The sequence below is a fragment of the Haliaeetus leucocephalus genome, unplaced genomic scaffold (genome assembly GCF_000737465.1).
Source record: "Haliaeetus leucocephalus isolate CR32 unplaced genomic scaffold, Haliaeetus_leucocephalus-4.0 Scaffold646, whole genome shotgun sequence".
Classification (NCBI taxonomy): domain Eukaryota; kingdom Metazoa; phylum Chordata; class Aves; order Accipitriformes; family Accipitridae; genus Haliaeetus; species Haliaeetus leucocephalus.
The window spans coordinates 6,176,033-6,195,329 of record NW_010973082.1 but is presented as its reverse complement, the minus strand read 5'-3'; the positions used below and the strand labels follow the sequence as shown (position 1 = coordinate 6,195,329).

Here is a 19,297-nt window from a genome sequence, read left to right as displayed (position 1 = left end):
AAGCCCGATGGGGTCCAGCGCGGGCTGGTGGGAGAGATCATCAAGCGGTTCGAGCAGAAAGGCTTCCGGCTGGCGGCCATGAAGTTCGTGCACGTAAGTCTCGGCAGCCGGGGAATCGCTCCCCCCTGCGCCGGCTCCCTCGTCCTAAACGCTTTCCCTCACCTGCCAGAACGGGTCCTGAAATGGTGTGCACCTTCCTACGCGGCTTTTTCCTGCATCGGAATGGGAATCTGATGCCGAACCCGCCCAACAGCTGGAAGTCCCGGGTCACATCAGGCCGAGCTTTCTATCGAGCGCAAACGTTTGATCTCTCCCCTTTCCTGAGGGAACAAAATTTGCTCGGACGGCTTAATGCAGCCTAATTGAGAGAGCCGAAATGACCTTGACCGAAAGGCTGGATCGGGTAACGCCATCCAGACATCTTGCACTCAGCTTATTGCTGAGGATTACTGTAATGCAAAGAAATAATTTTGACAACTCGCAACACTGACACTACTACAAAGACAGGCAGTGCGCCGTGTGCTGCTTTGGTTTTAAATTAGGAACTTTAATTGGAACCCCCCTAATAGCATTGCAGTAACTGCTGATAATATTAATGACTGGTGAGTCCAGTCGCTACTGCTGTAGTCGTAAAGCAGCGACACCTTTGGTGGTATATTTTGAAACTGGTATTTAATGTTACATCTGTCCTTTTAAAGGCCTCTGAAGACCTTCTCAAACAACATTACATTGACCTCAAGGACCGACCATTCTACCCTGGTTTGGTTAAATACATGAACTCTGGACCTGTTGTGGCCATGGTAAGCGGCTTAATTCTACTTAAAGACTACTTTCCCAAATATATTTGTCTCACTCTGTAAATTATTTTAAAATATTCAGATGTACTGTTACGTAAACACTTTTTCAAACTACCCTGTTCTGATAGTGGCAAAAGAAAACCAAAATTAAAATCAAGTAGAAACTTACTATTTATTAAGAAGGGGGAAGGTGTGCATATATAGAACGCATATGACAATGCTTAGCATGGCTTAAGCAAAATTCCCTCAAGCCCATCTTCCGCACCAAAAAAATCTCTTGTTTTGGGCAAAAGACGGTCAGGGCTTTCCCACAGAAACCCATCTGCTGTGTCATTCTTTTTTGCACTGCCCCCCCAAACAATATAACGGCCATAGTAGCATCTCCTCTTGTATGTACCTAACTAGGAGCGCTTGCAACTCATCTGGCTGTCCTTGCCCATTCACAACAGAAAGGTTTTGAAGTTGGCCTTGTACATCAGTTAACTCTGAGGCTTGTTGAAGTGTCTCCTTAACTGGAGCGACAATGTTGATAGTCCTTTTTATAATCACTTTCAGTTCTGATGTTTTTTTTCCCTTAGACTTCTTTAGAGGCCTAAGAGAGAATGTAGGCTAGATTAATTTTTTTAGTGGTGGAGCCTTTGTTTCTTTGCAAAGTATGTTATTAGCAAAAATTAATCTTTAGTATTTCATATAAGCATGGATTAATAGGAGTTGTCTTTTTTCCTTAAGGTATGGGAAGGACTTAACGTAGTTAAAACTGGGAGAGTAATGCTGGGGGAAACAAACCCTGCAGACTCTAAGCCTGGTACCATCCGTGGTGACTTCTGCATTCAAGTAGGAAGGTATGTGCTCAGTTTATTGTCAATCGAGATTAAAAACTCAAAGTTGGTAGACTTTTGTTCTAGAAATTGTTGGTAGATATCCTAGTCTGATGATATCTTATTTGCAGGTCACAATCCGTAACTGCTACTTAAGAAAATGGCTTGGCACAAAATTGACTTTTTTTGAAATACAGCTCCTCATCAGAGCTTCATGTAAGATCAGTCAGTGGCAGTGGCTGGTGTAGTAAAGTAGCCCAAGTCACCCTGCTAGACTTAATTAGCTCTTGTAGTGGGGGTATTTGAATACCATACCCGAAATAGTAGTCTTGCAGATGTAGATGCTTCATCCAAGTTTTTGCACGTGGAAAACTACTAGGTTGCTGAAAATTGTACTTTTATACAAACAATGCATTTCTCTCCTTCCACAGAAACATCATTCATGGCAGTGACTCCGTAGAAAGTGCGCAGAAGGAGATCAACCTGTGGTTCAAACCTGCAGAGCTCATTGACTTCAAATCTTGTGCACACGATTGGATCTATGAGTGAAATGAGTTTCCACAATGAATTGTGCCTTCTTAACCACGTCATCTCATTCCAGCTATTGATCTGGGAGCAATTATCACCACGGTTATCTTAAGTCATTTTCAGCACTGTCAAATAAATGGATACGAACTAATTTGTTGTGGTATATTCACTATAAAACAGACTACTGTGTTCAAATAGTCACATAAGTCATTTTACTCAGCCATTCAATATTTTCTTCTCGTAGAAGGAATAGTTAACACAAACATACAAGCATATCTGAATAAAAATTTAGTGAGTTGTTCATTGCAAAGTTGCTTTGAAGGCTACTGAAATACGTTACAGTTGGAAAGCCAGCTTGCAGAGGGAGAGCTGAAGGGATGCTCGAGTTCCTTCCGATATAACAGAACTGAAAAAGGAGAAGAATGGCCCACCCCATGACAAAACTTCCCTCCCTCCACAACTATTAATACCAACTGTGAACACTATTAATACCAACTGTGCAAAGCTTGCTCTCTATTAAATGCTATCTAATGCTACAATCTTCTCATATTAAATACCTTGCCTTGTGCTTAGAAGCTCATGCTTTATTTCTGCTCAGACTCACATACCCAATTACTTAAAACATTCATGGTTTTACAAACTGTGGGTATTTTTTTTAATCTGCGTTCTCTTAAGAGAAACAAACTGGAATGCATTTATGTGTGTGCCAGTGAGTGCCTTTTAAACAAAACAACCACTACTCAGAAAAAAGACTTTTTATCATTTTTATTTTGTGTAAAAAAGGCAAATTTAGTGAATTATTTTCATCTTGTACACAAAGTTATAATTTTAATGCTTTTCACATCCATGCTGAAAATCTGCAGTCTCGTAAAAATGAAAGTAACATTAATTTCTCCAAAAGCATTTTTTTCACTTAGTTATGTACATTGCATGAGAAAGCTTTAAATGCTCTCTCATTGACCACACAAATTACCAAGAAAATAAAAGATTAAATTTGTACAGATATTGATCTATATATCAAATACATACAGAAATGATGTAAAAACCCTATTTGTTTAATCTTGATTCCCGCCCCAACATTTCCCAGGGGCCAAAGCTGATGCCTTTTTTGTATAAATGGCTGTGGCTTTTTGTTTTAAATATGAAAATTAAAGGAAGAAAAATTCAGTTGAAATCACAGTTTTTTAAAATCCCTTCCCAATAAAGGATTGTTACCAAATATATTAGCACCATCGTACAAATATTGACGGGAGAGGGTATTCACATCACATAAAACAACAATAAAAAAAACAAACAAACACTGAAACCCGTGTTAGTATCCGTAGAACAAGGAATTGATAACTGCTTTAGCTTTCCTCAGATGCAGCAAGGAAAAGGTTAAAGAGTTGTATTTAAAATAACATAAAAATCAAAGGTCAGCAGAAAGATTTTGAGCAATAGAAGAAGGGTAGCTGCAAAGTAAGGTACATAACTTGCGCTACCTTATGGTTATAAAAACCTGCTATGCCAAATACTGAAATTAGTTTGACCCCATTGAAGATTTCAGATGTCCAACACTTTGCTGCTCTTTTAGCCAAATAACATGGCTTAGAGTAAAGTGAAGATAAAACTACCTAGAGCCATGTTACTAACGAATGCTTTACAAATACAGTGAAGCCCGTACTATGGATACCACAGCCAACAGGTAGCCCACTCGTTGAAGAGACCGCTCTAAATAACTGGTTGAATTTTGCGCAAGTTTTCCTTAAACCTCTCCTAAGCAAGTGACTTCAGTTAGTTCCTTATGTGGTTTGCTTAGGATATATTTCACTGTACTTGACAAACACACAATTTAGGTCTATTTTGAATTCAGAAACACAAAGAGAAATTTCACCCAACTCCTACTGAAGTAACATGTGTATCTGAGAATGCACTCACATACTTTAGTGTTTAATGAATAAAATACCTATTTTTAAAGAACATTATAAAGACTGACAGACTTCAAATCCAATTCTTACATTTTTCCAACACAGGAAGCATGTTCAACTTAAGTGCTAATTTCCCCTCTTGACATTTGAAGGCTGTAACTCAGAAATCAGGTATAAGCCCGGGCAATACGCAGAAGGCCAAGGTTTAGTGACTGGGCAATATACCTTGCTCATTACTAGCCCAAGCTTTCACATCATGAAACACAAATTAATGCAACAGTTTTTCTACTGAAGTCAGAAGCTATTGATGAGAGAAGAAAGCAAGATTGTGCCAACCTTGTTCCAGCTGACTGGGACAATCTGCAGGTTGTTGCATTTAAAAAAATAAAATAAAATAAATCAATAGTGATGTACTTACCAAACCAAATCAATGCTTGCAGAGCTGGATTTTACAGCAGGTTAAATTGAGAACACAGGAAAAAAAAAAAATAATCAAGGCTCGAAGTGTCATTACAATGGTCTCTAATCCTGCTTCTCCAATCCAGGCTGTTCAAAAGAAATGTCATGGGTGGGTCAGAATCTGAGAGAATGTGTTTGAAGTCTACCAAGCCTGAAAAAGTCCTTTTTATGGCTATTCTAGAGAGCTAAAATGTCTTTACCACCTGAAGTAACAGATACTTATAATCTGATAACCAGATTCTGTCAATATAAGAAGCTGTTGTTAAAAAGGGGTCATTATTTAAGAAATTTTACCAGTAAGGGAGAAAAGAATTCCAGACATTCCTACACTATACAGGACATTTTTTTTACTTCCAGTAGTAAATACAAAACTTCACATAATTAACCCCTCTTGCATAGAATGAGGTAAACCTGTGCATATTACCAATACTATGTACCCAAAGTTAGAGCAATATTTTAGAAAATAATCAAATTGCTGGTTTTCAACTTTCTATGCACTTTTTTTTTTTTAGGCTCAAACAACAATATACAAAAATGGTCTCCTGGGGCTCTGTGGGTTGATATCCTTAAAGCATTTCTTAGGCTGTAGGAACACAGACAATCATTTTGATGAATTTTTTTTTTTTAAGCCCTAATTTATGGTCAAGAGTCAGATGATCATTGTACTGCTCTGAAGGGGACCTGCTAAGACCCAGAAGCACTTATAGAACATATGCAGTTAATTCCTGAGAGTTTAGTTAATGAACCTTACTGGTAAAAGCTAAAGCTCTTGATGCACATTTTTCCAGTCACAGCTCTGCAGGGCTGATTAACCATTTCACTAATCAACTCCACGAATGAGATCATTTACAAAAACGTACAAAGTGTAAAAATATGGAAAGATAAAATCCAAATTATTAAGAGCTCATGCTAAAATACTTTGTAATTTACTGGTAGACATTTTCACCCTTTTACATGACTTTTGCCTTTAAAAAATCTGGACAGTTAAGCAGGAGGGGCTAATGGGATACTTGAAGTGAGACACAAGGATTCCAGGCAATAAGCAAATCCAGTTTATGGATTACATACTAGACAGTATATGATTTATATACTGTTCTCAAGTCTCAACTTCCATATTACACTATTGCAGCAAGAAAAGAATATTGCAGGCTGTGCAGAACTGAACTAATTTTTTTTAATCCACAATGTATGGCTCCTTTTAGCTCACCTGAAACCATGTGGAACATCAGTTTTGAATGTTCACAAATAAATATTTAAGATAGTAAAGAAACACCTAGGTCTTTCTGAACAGAAAAAAAAATAAACCAGAAAAATGCTCAGAAGTTCCTTCCCACTACCAAGGGAGGCGAGAGTTACTGTCCATCTGTTTCTTCTTTAGTCTAAATTCATAGCTAAAACTAATCTTCCAAATGAGGGAATTTTCTGAAGTTCCAGTTTGGCATAGGGCTCTGTAAACATTTGCTGAAGCATTCCAAGACTACAGACAGTCATGAACAGACAAAAGCTTTATGGTCCCAATCCAATGCCTACTGCAGTCAATGGAGACAAGGCTACTGATATTAAAGGGCACTGAATCAGACCCTAAGGAACCTTTTCTTTAAAAAAAAAATCTTATATATATAAAAAAAAGTATTTTAAACTAAATAAAAACATCTTGAGAAGTTAAAATCTTCCTCAGGTGATGGCTCCATTGCAACTGGGGCTACTCACTGAGTAGAGCTTTACAGGATTATCTTCCACATACAATTTATGCCTCTAAATTAGGGCTTAAATGCCTTATTTTCACAATAAAAAAAAAACCAGAGGCGTGACCAGTGCAGTTCACAAGAGTCTAGAAGTCTCCCAACTTGTACCAAAAAGGTTCATTTGTTATGACAGTTCATTTGTATTTGCAACTATTATCTTCCTCCAACCGCTTCCCACAATCATGCTAATTAAACTTTAATCTTACCAAAAAATTAGAATTTCAGTTCTTGTTAACAATGCACAATAAATCTGAACTTGAAAATATTACAAAATTCTTTCAAAAGCTTCAAATACAACACAAAAGTGTCCTTTTTTGTTTTTAATAAATTGAAAAATCTTTTTCACTAAAATAGTTTCCCCGCCCTTCCAAAAAATTCTGAACTGAGTCTAACTCATCTACAGTTAGCAAAGTGCCCCAGGTACAGTCACCTGAACTGTACCATCGAAGTGGGAACAAAATCAGTCAGTCTTGGAGAAAGGCTCTTTCCTATCACCAATACTCTGCCCCTCACTTTTCTGAGCTGCCTTATGGTTCTTGTTTGATGTAGTAACTGGCAGATCCGTTGCTTTCCTGATCAGATGCTCCTTGAAGGAAGCTATACTCTTCTCCATCTAGCAACTCCTCCTTCAGCTGCAATGAAGTCACTAAAAACAAAAGATGAACATTAAAGATCTATAAAATTCAAAGTAAATACAACTTTTCCTTAAATTTATGTAATATTATTTAAATTGGGAACAGATGCCAGATTTTCCATTTTCTTATATTCTGCATTTTAGTGATTCTTCTTTTAACACTCAGTATCCCACAGAAATCAGATGCTTTCTGACCATAAATTGAACCTTCAGTTATGCTCTAATATTAACACATTTAAATAAGTTACTTATATTCTCTACAGGCTTTTCTCAAGAATTCAGTATTGTAAACCACTGGTTTAAGAAGGTAACTAAATGAACACGTTAATAGGAGTAATCACTGTTGCTCAGAACAATACTTATTTTACTGTTTACTTCCTATTTAGTCTTTACAGAAGTAAACATAAGATTAACTGTTGGCCATTTATGATCTACAATTCGCCTTACTTAGCCCAATTACTGTAACCGGTCTATGTGAGACAAGAAAAAAAAATTGACAAAGATTTCTCAATACGTCATTAAAATTTTAAGATCCCAGAAGATAAGTTTCATTCAAGCAAAACATCTTTTTTGTAGTTTTAATCTTCTCTCTTCTTTCTTTTGTAAAAAGATAACAGAAATGAGATCTAAGACATAAAAAACATGTTATGAATAGCAATAATGTCACAACTACTGTTCTAGTTTCATTAATGAATAGTGATAAATACCAAAGTATGAGCACAATGAGAAGAACACTGAAAACAAAACATGTCAAGACTTTCATTAAAGGTGCAGTACCCACATTAAAGGGTTGATTATACGAAAATAAATAGTTCTCTATGACCAAATGAATGAGAAGAGTATTAAAGTTTACAGCTACTGAATACAAAGTTTATATGCATTACCAATGTTATCTTGAAATGCAGAAATACGCAGTGAAAGAAAAAAACCCCACCCATAACCTGTTGCTACTAGTAGCCCTGCAATAACTTATAAGCCATTTGATTATTCTTTTATTATTTTTCTGTCATCTTCCATGTTGAAACAAACTCTTGTGCTAAATAAAAATAAAATTTGAAAATTAAAGTATTAAAAAAAAAGTCAAAAAGTTGCAGTGTAATGCAAACTCTCCATTTCTTTCTTTAATAGATGCCTCCTCCCACCTACATAGCCCACAATCCCTTGCTGCTTTTTTATTTTTCCTAAATACTTTTCCCTGCGTTATGCTGAACTCTGATCAAGAACCTTGATCTGTGGAGGACAAAAGTGCTGTCTAAATGATAAGACACATAACTGGTTACTTGGATATGCTGCTAATACCTTAAGCAAAGGCTAAACAGAAGTCAGGGATACAATCTGAAATTCACCAGGCATGTTCTTTTTCTTCTCTCCCCCCCAGTATTTGTAGAATGCTTCTGCAGGTACAGGAGTAATAGCGGTCTCCATAATTTCACTTGCCTCCGGCTAATTTGAACCAAACCCCTTACATTTAGATATTTAATGATACTTTGCCTCATTTGTCCCTATTATACAGCTTTTAACTACAATCCTCCATAAGAAAAGCTTAGCTACAGCTATACAACAAAAGTTACTTGAAAGAAGAATTAAAAAAGCTAATGGAAGTCATCTGACCAATCATGATGGAAGTAAAAGGGACGCAGACGCACAAGGTACTCCCTTTTTAAATAGTCTCTCTGATTTGCCTGGAGACAAAGAAAGATTGTCTGATGCAATGTCATTCAAACCCCCAAAACATAAATATAGAACGCAGCAATGAGGTCCAGAATATGTGCAGAAGTAGGGTGAGTCTCTCAGAACAGTCTCCTTGTCTGACAGGCTGGCTATAGGCTGTTTGTAAAGTGAAGCTGTCCAACGGTTGCATTTCAGTGCTTAAAAGATCATTTCATATGACTCAAAGATGCAAAGTACTCATGTACCCTAAAGAAGCACCGTGACTTTGTTAGAGAGTGAAACCACTTCATACTTACAAGATGAAGAAGTACTGAAACCTTCTGCTGTGCTGATGACAGTACACAAGTGGAGAGAGCTGCTTAATGAGCCTTTCTGAGATCTCCAATAGACATGAAGTTTTAGTGCAGATGCCTGCCTCATTACTGATCTTACACTACTCCCATTCAAAGCCATATAAGCATTTCCTGCAATGTGCCTACATCCTACAGCTACTAAAATGTGAGACAGTGTACAATGCTGAGGAATATGCATAAGTTCCAGCTGATTTCAAATGTGTTCTTAACTTACTATATATTAGGGTTATGCCCTCTTCTTCCCCAGACTTAAAATGTGTGGCTTTTCTGGTTTCAATTTAAATTTAAACACTTTTGAACAATGACAAGGCTACATCACAAATAAAACTAATTTTGTCCAGCCTCTCCAGAATTCAGAACTTCAAAAAGTTCCCCCCAAATGATCATAGAAAGCATCAGGTATCAGAAACCAAAGAACACAGGTGTTTTGTAGCAGATCTAACGACACAGAAAACCTCAGACTGCATGTCTGTGCACCACATATACGCAATTTAGGTGTAGATTTGCAGTAAGAGAAGAAAAGCTCTGCAGAAACAAACACTCCAGAACACTCTTTCTTAAGGAAGACTTCTCTTTTGCATCAGAGACTCTGTTAAAAAACAGGCATGTACACACAAGTAGCAAGCTAAAGTAAAAATGAAGGAGTTCTTGAGAAATGTTGAGAGGTGTACAGAGGAGAGTCAAGATTTGTCCTCAGGGTCTAAAGGCGGCAGGTGGGTTACTGTGTCCCATTCTGTGAAGGGAATAACACACGGACAAGGGAAACTGTTCTGGATGTATTCCACAGTCAATTAAAAATAGCAATAAGGCAGCCTACTCAGACTAAAGCAAGTTTAAGGCAGTATAAATCAAGCAAATCTGAAGCTCAATCTATCAACCTGACAGCTGTCCTGCAGGGAGAGCATAATCCAGTGTGTCCGACAGATCATATTGCTACAACATATCTGTTAGAAATACTTTGGTTACCTGCTACATTATATTGCCATACATATTATAAAAAGGGAAGAGAAAGAACTACTAGATTCTTGCAGTGGACTTCTATAATTGAAGTTTGATCACATTACATAAACTATCCTTAAAGAAACTCAACATTTTAATCTACTTGCTCAACATGACTGCTAAATGAATTTTTAAGAGTTTTTCTCTGCTCACACATACAGACACACTATTATACTGTCAATACTTCAACCAAACCCAGGTTTTACAGCAAAAATAGGGAAAAGATCAAATTCCAAAAGGACAAAGTATTTTCAGATATACTTGCTATATTAGTAACCCACAAAATTTCAAATAATGCTTACATTCTGAAGATCTCTTCCCAGATAACTGCCTTTTTCTGACACAGACAAAAATCACTCCTTATTTACTGTGTACAGCTACTTTCTCTGCAAAAGATAATCCACACTAACCTCCTGCTTACATCAAATATTCCCAAATCCACATTACTGTTCAGTTTTACGGAGTGCATTTTCGTATTTTAAAGCTCTGCAGAGCTCTTCTGTGCCTTTGTGCCTCAGTAACCTACAATATGGCCTCCTATGAAATTCTGAAACAGCTGCAATCCTTTTCTATGATTCATTCAGTGACATGGTGCATCAGTGAGAATGAAAAGCTCTCTAACAGAAAAAAAATCCAACCAAAATTTAAAGAAAAAAAAGAAAAAAGAAAAAAGAAAGAGATTTGATGAGTCAGCACATTACATGCTAGACCATGCTTAGTTCCCCACCCTGTCCGCCATTTCCCTCTGCAGTAACAAAGACTGATGTGGCTAGTTACCTGTTTTGAGGCTGGGACTGAACTCGCGGCTAGTGCTGGGAGGCTGGAAGGCCTCCGGGGCTGTCTGTGCTGGAAGGGTTCGATATGGAGGAGGAGTCAACTCGTCATCACCAGAGAAGCTCCTCCGCACCTCACCTGTCATGGGTGGGCTGGACAAACTGACAGGTTTCTTCCCAACTGGTATCTTCCTCTCTAAACATCAAGTCAAACTAAAATAAACGCTTGGGTTAAAGTGCATTAGGTAACTCAGACTGTTCACTGAGAAATGGCTCTGCTTCACAATCACCGATTCTGGAAAAAAAGGGCCTCTACAATGGCACCATTCGGTTATTATTGGGAATTTTGTTCTCAACAACCACACTTTAGTTACTGAATTCTAGAGACTAGCTGACAGGACTTCAAGTGCATTGCTTACAAACATGATCCACTTATTTCATGATCCACCAACGAAACACAAATGCCGTAAATTGCTTCTGTTGCAGCTACACTGCACAGTCAATATACAATCCGCTGGTTGGACACCCAAGACATAATGGGCTCAGTTCATAATTGCAGTTGTTTCAGTGAGTGTGTCTAACAGTGACAGAGAGAATGGTTCTGGGGAAATAATCCAGTCCAGACAAAGTTTATCACCTCCAAAAACCTAGTTTAAAAATACGTACTCTTAATTACTTTAGAACGGTGCTTCCCATTTTTACAGTGCCTTACAAACAACAATGTGCATTTCAGTGTTTAGAAAAAGTATCTTCTAAAATGCCTTCAGATTATTAAACATTGAATTAATGAAAAAAATGTTATGAAAACATTTTGTATGCAAATTATTAACATGTTCCTCCTTTATCACTAAGATGCTCTGATTCTGTGCCTGAGGAAACTTCTCTACAATATCAGGGACACAAGCACTGTAATACATCTTCTCCACTGCTTTCAGCTATATCAAAACTATGGTTGCTAATGCTTTAAGTATTCTCAGCACCGTCAAATAAAGACTACCTGACAAACAAAAGCCTAGCCCTGAAGAGACAAGGTAACTAGATTATGCATATGCTAAAGATACCACCATGCTTAAATATTCTTCTTACAAGACAACATCAGGATGAGCCTTTTAGAGAGATAACACCATAATTAGGCAGAAAGTTGTCTACAGAATCCAGCTTTTAAAATGTTGAGGTCAAATTATCATTTCAATAACCTTATTCCAATATATACACCTACTAGAAAGCAGACAATATGAGCAGATTCTGCATACCACATTATTAATGAATAGTCTAGGCAAACTGATAAGTTACCCTTCAAGTATTCACCTGCACAGCCTTCTGACCAGTAGGCACATGGTACAAAATCCTACCCACTTGAAATAAACACCATGGGAAACAAAACTGGAAGTGATTCTCAAGTATTCACAAAAGTGCTCACAAAACTTATGCTTGCAATTAGAAATTAACAAGTAACACAGTAACTATCTAGCAAACACACAAACTACATGCAACTTGATCTTCCTTTCTTTGAATAAAAAGCAAGCAGCAACGATAGACACACTGCTGGCTGAGAACACAGTGACAAAACAGAAGGCATAATTCAAACAGTCCACCTGGTATTTTGCATGCACACAGAATGTCTTATAGTTATAAACCGTTCTAATTAAAAAGGAAAAACCCAAAAAGGGTAAAATAAGCACATCTTTACAATCCAAATGCTACTAAATGGGTCACTGTCAACATGACAAGCTGCTTACATAGCAACATAATAAATCTAAGAAAAAATACCAGCTTCATCCAAGGGTGGGCCAGGTAGGATGCTAGTTAATTTCTACGCCCTTTTGGACAGTCTTCTTACTTATAATAGACTAAAAACATTGTTAGATTTTTAAGAAAATTATTTCATGCTCTGTGTATCAGTAATCCCACCAAAACAAAGTGTTTGGGCATTCCAAACAGTTGACAATAACAAATTATGCTTAAAATAAGTCCTAGGAACATCTGTATTATCAGCCTCTCCATAAAAGGTGTAACAATCTGACATGTAATTTTTCTATCTTTATTACTAAATGTGTGCACATTAACTACTTCTAAGTCACACTAACATAAAGGAAAATTAACGTTATGTTGCCCATTGTAGATTTCAAAGAAAGGAATAAAAAAAGCACAGCTGTATTCTCAGCTCCAAATTTACTACTTTTTATGGATTAAGAAATTCTCCTAATTGAAGATCTCTTAAAAAGCATTGCATCCAGCCATAATGTTTTACTTCTCAACAACAAAGGAATACGAGAGAAGATTTTTAAGTTGTTCCCATTCAGCGTTGAGTGTTAATTCTGCTAGTTATACTAGTTTCTGTAGTGGCACAGCTGAACAACAGGAGTCTGACTTTCTTCCTTTATCATAATCCCATTACGGCAGAGTTCACTATGTAATCACTTCTACTCCACATCGAATACATGCTACTCACTTCTCAATGGACTCAGTAAGGAGGTAAAATACTGTGTTAGAAATCTGCATCATTATACACAGCAGAACGACTCAAAGACATTCTGCAGTGCATTGTGAGTACATGAAAAAAATATGTGGAAGTAACACTTCTCTGTACTAAAAATAATCTAGTTTAATTAAGACATATATAGAGCTTCTTGTTAATCAGCTGTGGTTACTTTAGCATGAAAGCATTATTACTGCATTATACAGTTTTATGACTGAAATCCTTCTCAAAATAAGACTTTCTATTTATTTTTATTTACAAGTGCTGAACAATAAAAAGCTACAGAAAACATTTTCTTACTATTATTTCCTGTGACTCAACACTTTTGTTGCCATAACCCACTAAGAATAAACATGTAGGAGGCAGCCAGCTATAAATTTTCATGACCTTGTTCTCTCATCTCCTTTTGATGATTAAGCAGATTTCTTAGTATTGAGTAAACAGTCCAGAAAACAAACCCATGAGAAGTTATTCCTTGTTTCCATAGCCCATATTTATTTCAGAGGTTAGTGTGAAACAAAGAACAAATTCCACTATAACAAATCTTCCTATGGCACTAGGTAAAGGGAATTTCCTTTCCAGTGTTTGTGTCACACTTACTGTAAGACAGATATCAAGAAACTTTTGCAGAGGTATTAGGTGGAAAAAAGGGGATGAGGAAAGGAGCATAATGGTCTAGCATAGCTTGCTAAACAAAATCTGCTCAGACAGTCCAGAATTATCCAAGAACAGGTCCTACACAAAGGTAATTAATGATATAGCCATCTTTGCCTAGCTTAAGGCAACAGCACTCACAACTTTCTCTAGATATACTCAAATCAGCTGTTTTTTCTGTACCTGAATTCTATTTAAAAAATACTTCTGCAAGATCCTGAACAGGATCTGGATTTTACTGTTTATTTCCTCAAACAGCAGAAAGAAGAAAGAGTACAATGTTTGAGGCCCTTAACAAGACATCGTAAGAACTCCCCAGTCACCTGCTTTATCTGTGGCACTCACTGCTCAACTTCTTTTTATGACTGAAAATCAAAATAGCGAAGTTTGCTTTCTGCAATGACTAGTGAAAAAGGTTCCAGTTTGCCTTAATAGATCCATTCACAAATTTACCAGGAAGACAAGGGTTTTAATTCCTCACATGAGTTCTACACAACTGCAGCACAACTGCACAGCTCTTCGTTTAGGTCAATTTTTCTACCTCAGGGAAAGCCCTAGATAAAAACAAAGTTTTCATCTCATTTGACACAATTCTCAAAATCACTGCAGGAAGCTAGGGTAGACCTAACTCAAGAGTTGAGCTTCAGGTTCTACTCAGAATTAAGATATCTGTTTTCCTATCCCAGGTCAACAGGGCCCTTCCTGATAGCTACATCTGTGATGGAACAGAAACCAGTGGATGCATCTTATTTCAATACAACAAACTACCGTTCAAAGATAAAAAGATTTGAAATAAGTGAAATTGATGACAGATTATTATTTTTTTTTTAGCTCACACAAACCTGTCTGAATACTTTTTTTTCAATCACCTCCAGATTAGCCGATTAATTCCATGAAAAACTATTCTGGTTGAAATTGAATTACTTTAAAATAGGTCAGCATCTGTCTACAGACCCCTGCTCTTGGTTTTATGCTAGAGTTTTCTTAGGGACAGTTAGTTCACATTGCACAATTCAAACTAGCAATTGGTCCATTTAATCAGACTTTACAATGAGTGTCAGACTCATCTAGAGTTCTTTTCCCTCACCATGTTTAAAGCTTTATTTTTATGAAATCTTTCAATGCTTTCCAATAGTTTCCTCCCATATCTATTACTTTATCTAGGATGAGTGGCCAAAGGCACATGATAGTCCTTTGAAATCCACATTGCCTTTGGAAGTCTCTGATCATAGCATTGGCAGTAATACTGAAGTCATCAAAATGACTGATGCTTTGTAAGACAAGGCTGTCCAGAAGTTAAAGACCACATAAGGATTCATCATCAGGAAATACACTTCACTGAGAACAGCTACAAAAAGCATCTGCAAAGCAGCTATACCTCACGTATATAGAACAGCATAGTTTGGATTTCAGCAGCCTCTGTATTTCAAAATGAGATTTAAGGGATGGGGGAAAACCCCTGTCTTTCAGGGAATGTGCCTTAAAAATTTAGTTTTGTACTTCGATGAACTCAAGTCTCAGAGCAACAAAACTCTCTGGAAACAAGTCTAAATAAGTCAAGATGATACAGATTCTAATGTTAAGAAAAGCCTCATGTTCTCACTTAGAAGAGTATTTCACATAATAAAATCTCTCCTAATGTCACATTACAGACTGTTAAAGATTATTGTTGGTCAGGCTTGCTGACTTGCAGGTAAAATAACTTTCAACATCAACAAAACTGTTGATTTGATTGTCTGCTATTGTCCTATTAGAAAATACCTTGACAACGAAGCAGGGCCAATTCAAGAGGACAGATAATAAACCCTTTTCTGTAGCTGATCTGCCCGTATGTCTGCAGTGTAAAATACTGCACCTTCTTTCCAACTCTCCACTGTTTCCAAGAAAACACCAAGAGAATGAGTCAGCATAGCGATTTGATGCTCCAAACTTAATATGCGTAGTTAGGTTGTCTGGAAGTAGACCATCTACTTCTATCAAGACAAACTATTCATTCTTACGTGGCAGAACCGAACGCCACCCCCAAGTTGTAATTGGTTCTTTTTAAAAAAAGATACTGTAAAATCTTGAGTTAAACATCATTAAAAATTGTGTAGTACTTAACAAGACTATAGGCTTACCCTACGTTCTTATTTACCACGTCCTCTCTTGGGACATATATTTCTTGTACAATGGCTGTCATGTTGCTGCTCGTGACTCAAGAGGTAGCTGCCTTTCAAAATTGTCCAGTTATTGGAAAACTGGCTTGAGAACCTTTGGAATAAAACTGCCATATAAAACTACAATATTGCTTAGAGGAGAGAATACAGATGGATCTGATTTCTAGAGAAGAATCATGGGAGAAGGCACAAGGTCCTCTTACAGCTGGCTGCCTCTACTCCCTTTATTTTACTCATACAAAACAGATTTTCAGTTTAAACCAACAGAGTTATGGAAATAAAAATATAGAGGAATACAAAACGTGCATTTGTGCAAATTCATACTGGTTGTGAATTTTGAAGATAACCCCATCCAGAGAGAAACAACTACTATCGAAAGAACCTGAACACTTCAGATTCTTAAAAATGTCATTACGATGTTTTACTGTGACAAGAATAGTCAAACAGCAACGCTACTTATTGTTTCTGAAAATAACCATAAAAAAGTTTTATTTACATACAGCTTCCCACAGATGTCTCATCTAAACCACTGGCAAGTAAGTCACTTTTTTGTTCTTTTAGGAACCAGCTAGATGGTAATTTAAATTTTCTACATCTCATTCTTTCTGATCCAAGTAACTTGGTTCTTACTCCTACACTTGTGTTACAAAGAGCAGAATTAAAACAGTGTTAATTGATACCTGAGTATTTTGTATAAGGCAGTATACCTACATAGTCCAAATATTATTTAATTAAAATGATGCCTGAATACCAAAAATATTGTAACAGTTGTCCACCTACAATTCACACAGATTGTTATTAGCAACATCAACCCTGTTGCAAGTTATAAAAAAATGGTTATTCTCAATGAAAAAGTTCCTTTTATGGCATACTGCACCTTTAAGCATAAGACCTGTTTACACACAAACATTTCCAAATAGAATAGGGACTCAGGGAGAGACCACAAACTTTTCAAACAATAGGAAAAGTACAAACACTACTTTGTCACCCACTTTTCTTATGTCCTTTGTACTGTTGTGATTTAGCTTTTTTCTTCTGTTTTGATGAACTTGACTGGCTATCTCTTGATGCTGCAAAAAATTAAGAATTCAGAATTAAAGTTTAGTGTTTTGGAAAAACACTTCGGAATGTGCCAAGGCTGCTACACAGTTACAGAATTTCTCCTTAGTGACTGCACGAACAAAATATACCTTTATTGTGGGAAAAGCCTCCCCTTAAACTACTAGCAGTAACTACTATTACCCTCCCATTAAACAACTAACAATTCTCAAAATACAGTTATCAATTATTATCATATAAATTGACCTGACAAGACAAGTCTTGATGCACTAAATGAAATACAGTCTTCTCACATACAGTAAGTACTTTTGCACCTGAATAGCTATGCAAACACCGAGTTCCCTCAAATTTGGTATGCAAAGCATATATATTTGCAATCCTGAAGAAAAATCAGTTCTCAGTGATGTTATCCAGAATTGACAGGTAAGTAACAGGCTTTTTCCCTGGATCAAATAAGCATCTTCTGGCATTAAAAAAATAGTAAGTAGCCCCAGAAATGCCCAGAAGTACTTTAAAAGTCAACGTGGAAGAGATTAGAACTGTGTATTTCTAAGCATCAGCAAGAATTTTTCTATTTTTGTTACGCCTGTTGACCTCACTTGAAACAGATGAAGTTAGGAAAATCATCACCCATGAACAAGGGCCAGTAAGCAACTGTTAACATTATTTACAAAACAGAACTTACATTGTGGTGCTGGAGGCTGTAGCTGATATCCAGTTAGCTGACACCATCCCACTGGATAGAGGTCTGGGGACTCGCAATCCACCCACTGATCATATTCATCTTCCCACCCATCAAAGTGTATCCTCAAAAGACGATGGATAATGCGAGTTACTGTGGCCACACATACCAGGCGAGGTTCCATCAGATCAACAGCTTCCAGTTTCATTCCAACATGAAACCCATGGTTTGGAACTTCCTGGAAAAGCAAACACAAACAAGGCAAACATCAGTAAACAAACATGTTAATTAAGATGGTTTAAGCACAGTGTTGCAATGAGTATTTTGGTCAACTTAATGCAAGAAAATACCAAGTATCAGTTATGAAGTTTCATGTACCCCTGCCTTTATTTAACATTTCAGAAATATTCAAGCTTAACATACTCAAATGGTTCTTATTTCTAGAAGTCTCTGTTGTCTTAGTTTTTCAAAACTGTATTTAATGAAATAGGCCAATCCCATTGACTATACAGACAGAAATTTAAAGAAAATACTAATTACAGTTTAAATACACACGTATAATGTTCATTACCTTATTGAAGAGCTTTACAGGTGCTGCTATTGAGTCAGTTTCCCTGAGGTAGTCAAACCATTTAAAAGGGAGTTTTGCATAACCTGTGAATTTTAAACAACATTTTCATACATCAACAGCAAACTCCATGCATAAGAGCAACAACAAAAATAGTATATTGGCACTGTGTTACGGCTAAAAAGGTAACAAAGAAGCAAAACATTAACATCAGAAACTTCCACTCTCTGCGCTTTGGTCTAAGGGACAAGACAGTCACCTGGACGCTGCCCATTTGCAACAAACAGATGAATGAACCTCTGGATAATATAGAAAGTGTAATTTCATGTTAACATTAATAATTCGTACTTGAAGCTTTCTGTCCACGTAGATCCTTCATCTCTACAATGCCCCACACAAATGACCCAGAACAAATCATGTAATTAAGCACATCCAGTGTCTTTCCTGTGGGGAAAGAGCTCCACTATTGAAACACTTGAATTGTTAATAACAGAGTGGTAAGAACAAGCATGGATATTTTAAAACTTGAATAAGGCTAAAAATAGCAATAATATGGAAAATTACAGGATTTTTTTCCCAATTTTAAAAGCTATTATAAAGGGAAGAAAATAATCTTTCACATATATTTAGCTTTTGTTCATCTACTGAATATGCGTAGAACACTCAGGACTACTTGTTACTTTAGGCAACTTCTACAACTGCTTAAACCAACAATTCTCGAATTCTAGCTGGAGCAACACCGGCTTGAAAGATTTCTTTGCAGTAGTATGCAGTGTTGGACATTCTGAAAAGATTGCAGCGTAGTGGGCACGCCATGGGGAGCTATGGGAAACAGCTGCATCTCATCCGAGTGGGGGTAGAGAGCTCCCACTGAGTCATAGCTCAGTACTGCAGGGCCAGACTCATCAGGTAGCTAACATTCACAGCCCAAAATGCAATCCCATTCTTGAAAGCATCTCAGCATCTTCATCTTCTACTGATTTCAGCGAGAGATGAAGATGTCTGGAAGGAA

General features: G+C 37.0%; 2 protein-coding genes across 8 annotated transcripts in view; one reads left to right on the top strand and one right to left on the bottom strand.

The window, feature by feature from the left end:
• LOC104838758 (nucleoside diphosphate kinase) overlaps positions 1-2,294 on the top strand; it is a 6,762-nt gene extending 4,468 nt beyond the window's left edge. The window contains exons 2-5 of the mRNA XM_010578690.1: positions 46-93; positions 699-800; positions 1,527-1,639; positions 2,047-2,294. Coding sequence (XP_010576992.1) covers positions 79-93; positions 699-800; positions 1,527-1,639; positions 2,047-2,164 — 348 coding nt within the window. The 5' untranslated portion in view covers positions 46-78 and the 3' untranslated portion in view covers positions 2,165-2,294. The remainder of the gene's footprint in view (positions 1-45; positions 94-698; positions 801-1,526; positions 1,640-2,046) is intronic.
• Positions 2,295-2,893: 599 nt separating this feature from the next.
• Positions 2,894-19,297, bottom strand: part of MBTD1 (mbt domain containing 1) — a 39,813-nt gene continuing 23,409 nt past the window's right edge. For 6 of the 7 annotated variants that reach the window (XM_010578686.1, XM_010578681.1, XM_010578683.1 and 3 more), the window contains 4 exons: positions 18,289-18,371; positions 17,721-17,955; positions 16,969-17,046; positions 2,894-6,900 (listed from right to left, as the gene is read on the bottom strand). In XM_010578686.1, coding sequence (XP_010576988.1) covers positions 6,782-6,900; positions 16,969-17,046; positions 17,721-17,955; positions 18,289-18,371 — 515 coding nt within the window. In that variant the 3' untranslated portion in view covers positions 2,894-6,781. The remainder of the gene's footprint in view (positions 6,901-16,968; positions 17,047-17,720; positions 17,956-18,288; positions 18,372-19,297) is intronic. The other variant, XM_010578682.1, reaches the window with a different exon arrangement.